This window comes from Lolium rigidum, chromosome 4 (genome assembly GCF_022539505.1).
Source record: "Lolium rigidum isolate FL_2022 chromosome 4, APGP_CSIRO_Lrig_0.1, whole genome shotgun sequence".
NCBI classification, from domain to species: Eukaryota; Viridiplantae; Streptophyta; class Magnoliopsida; order Poales; family Poaceae; genus Lolium; species Lolium rigidum.
The window spans coordinates 160,227,091-160,229,559 of record NC_061511.1 but is presented as its reverse complement, the minus strand read 5'-3'; the positions used below and the strand labels follow the sequence as shown (position 1 = coordinate 160,229,559).

At 56.3% G+C, this 2,469-nt stretch overlaps 1 protein-coding gene across 1 annotated transcript; it reads right to left on the bottom strand.

The window, feature by feature from the left end:
- Nucleotides 1-1,116: 1,116 nt before the first annotated feature.
- Nucleotides 1,117-2,201, bottom strand: LOC124705343 (expansin-like A2). The gene is made up of 2 exons (XM_047237078.1): nucleotides 2,069-2,201; nucleotides 1,117-1,949 (listed from the first exon to the last, which is right to left on the bottom strand). The coding sequence occupies exons 1-2, from the start codon at nucleotides 2,199-2,201 to the stop codon at nucleotides 1,249-1,251; spliced, it is 834 nt and encodes a 277-aa protein (XP_047093034.1). The 3' UTR covers nucleotides 1,117-1,248.
- Nucleotides 2,202-2,469: the final 268 nt, after the last annotated feature.

Below are 2,469 nucleotides of genomic sequence, written 5' to 3'. Positions count from 1 at the left end.
AGCTGCACGAAGCTCTTTTCTATGCTGACACCAAGTGACTGCTGATCCATGGTAAAATCAGAAAAATAGAATATCATGAAGGCCGAATTAGAGGACTAGCTAATGGAGGTTCAAGTCTTTGCGCTGTTGAGGGGTTTGCTTGGTGTTCCGGACTTTGCAGCAGTGGTATAAAAATGGGGGTGGCAGCACATGTGAAGTGCGGAGTCATTACCTTTCAGGGTGAAAGTCCAAGATCTAGCCTTAATTGGTTGTGCCTAGCAATGTCTTTATTCAAGTTGTTTTGAGAGCGGATACTATGTTCAGGGTGAAAGCCTAAGATCTTTGATCGGACGACGACGATGCTGGTGCATTGTTTCTTTTTTGGAGTCGTCGGTTTTGCAGAGTCTGAATTTTAGTCCGTTGTCTTGGTAGTGGATGTATTACTGTTCCTAGGGCTGAGATACTGTAGCGGGATTTTTATTTCTTAGTTTTTTTTGCTGTGTGAATCCGTAATGTTAAGAGCACTCCGTTGTTGCAGAGGCTAAGTGTAATTGATATCTTTTAATATTAATATATTTCATTTATCAAATAAACTTATGATGTTAAACTTTAAATTATATAATTTATTGTATTTTTCTTCACAAAAATAATGTAAAACAGACGTGGCTTGTGCCGGTGTGTTCAAAGCTTTTTTCATATATAAATTTGCAAAAAATAGAGAAAAAAATTGTGACGCCGTTTTGGAGACGCGGCTAAAATCAGGCATCCCCAAACATGACGACTACGACGGCCTGCATTCGCCATGGTGCTCGACCGGAGTTGCTCTAGCATGCAGTAGTCGCGCAACCAAAGTATGACGCCACAGGGACGCACGGCCATTGCGCCCCGAATCACACGAAACGCGCCTAGTAGCTTTGGCGCCGTCACCATTACCCAGTACAGAAAACATGCGAAGCGCATCCGAAATCGCTACGCGAAAGCGGAAGCACGGGCACCCGCCGTTGACGACCAATGCCATGCCATGCCATGGATCGTCGTGCACAGACTACTAACACAGGTTGGCACGCACCGGTGACCAGCACGTCGTGTGCAGTACACTAGTGCTGCTCACCACGAAGTAGAGAACGCAACAACAAGGCAGGTTTGAATCTTCTTCGATCAACTCATTTCATTTTTCTTCGTTCCGTTCATCCGAAATGAAAGATAAAGGGTGAGAGAATTAGTAGGATCAAAAGCTGTACAGTGTAGAGTGGGATTGATTTGCGCGCGTCATTTCCACTCCTGGGCGTCGCAGTGCGCGCACCCTTCCAGCGCGACGTCGTCGATCTGCACGCCCGTGTCGTAGACCTTGCCAGCCGTCCACCGCCGAGGGATGACCTCCCCGTCGGCCCACACCCACTTCCCGTCGTACCCGCCGGTGACCACCATCCGGAGCTGCAGCGGCCCCGCCGGCGCCTGGCTCGTGCTCCACACCGGCCCGCCGCGCTCCCGCGTCATGGCAATCCACCCCGACCCTGACCCGGCCGTGGCGACGTCCACGGCCACGATGTCCGTCTGCCCGCCCTGGTACAGGAACCTGACCGCCAGGCCGCCCGGCGCTGCGCGGGCCTCGGCGCGCACCGACAGGTTGCGGCCGCGCGCGTACTCGCACGGCACCCGCCTGTACTCCACGTCCACGGCGCCCCGCTCCCTGAGCCGCCGCGCGGCACCGGAGCCGGCGCCGCCCTGTGCCATGGCCGCGTACGCCGCGCCCCCGAGCACGAGGTCAGCGGTGTGGTTGGTGTTGGTGGCGCGCGCCTGGTCCGTCACGACCACCGTGGCGCCCGCGGTGCTGCAGAGCTCGGCGTCAGTGCACCGGACCTGGTAGCACGCGCCGCAGCCGACGCCTCCCCTGTAGAGCGCGGGGCCCGCGGCGGCGAGGAGCCCGCCGTTCAAGGTCGACGCCAGGGAGCCGTACCCGCAAGAACCAGCTGCACGCACGCGCAATTCAGTAAACCAAATTCAGCAACAGGACAAACAGATTGTGTATCAAACTGATGCGAAAAGCGAAGAGAGCGGATGCCGCTTATCGATCCCCGGGCGCACGTACCGTTGTCCAGCGCGGGGGAGGAGGCGCGGTACGCCGCCTTGGACCGGCGCACGCAGCGGTCGCACGCGGAAGCCGGAGACTGGCCGGCGACGAAGAAGACGAAGAGGATCACCAAACGCCGGATGAAGGCCATGGCTGGATGGATAGATGGATCGAGCTTCAAGACGTGCGTTACTCTCCGAGTGATCTGCTTGGGAGACACAAAAGAGAGGATTCTTGCGAGTGCCAAAGGCTGGAGCTGGGCACAGTTTATGGCGCGCGCACTGGTTCTGGTTGGCGGCTAGGTGTATGCATGTATACCTGGTGCCGACTGCCTCGAAAGAAAACGGCGGCGGTCTCGTACCTGGGACGCGGTTGGGGCTTGCGAGGAAGGTGCCGCCGTGGCGTCGCTGGAGTGGAGG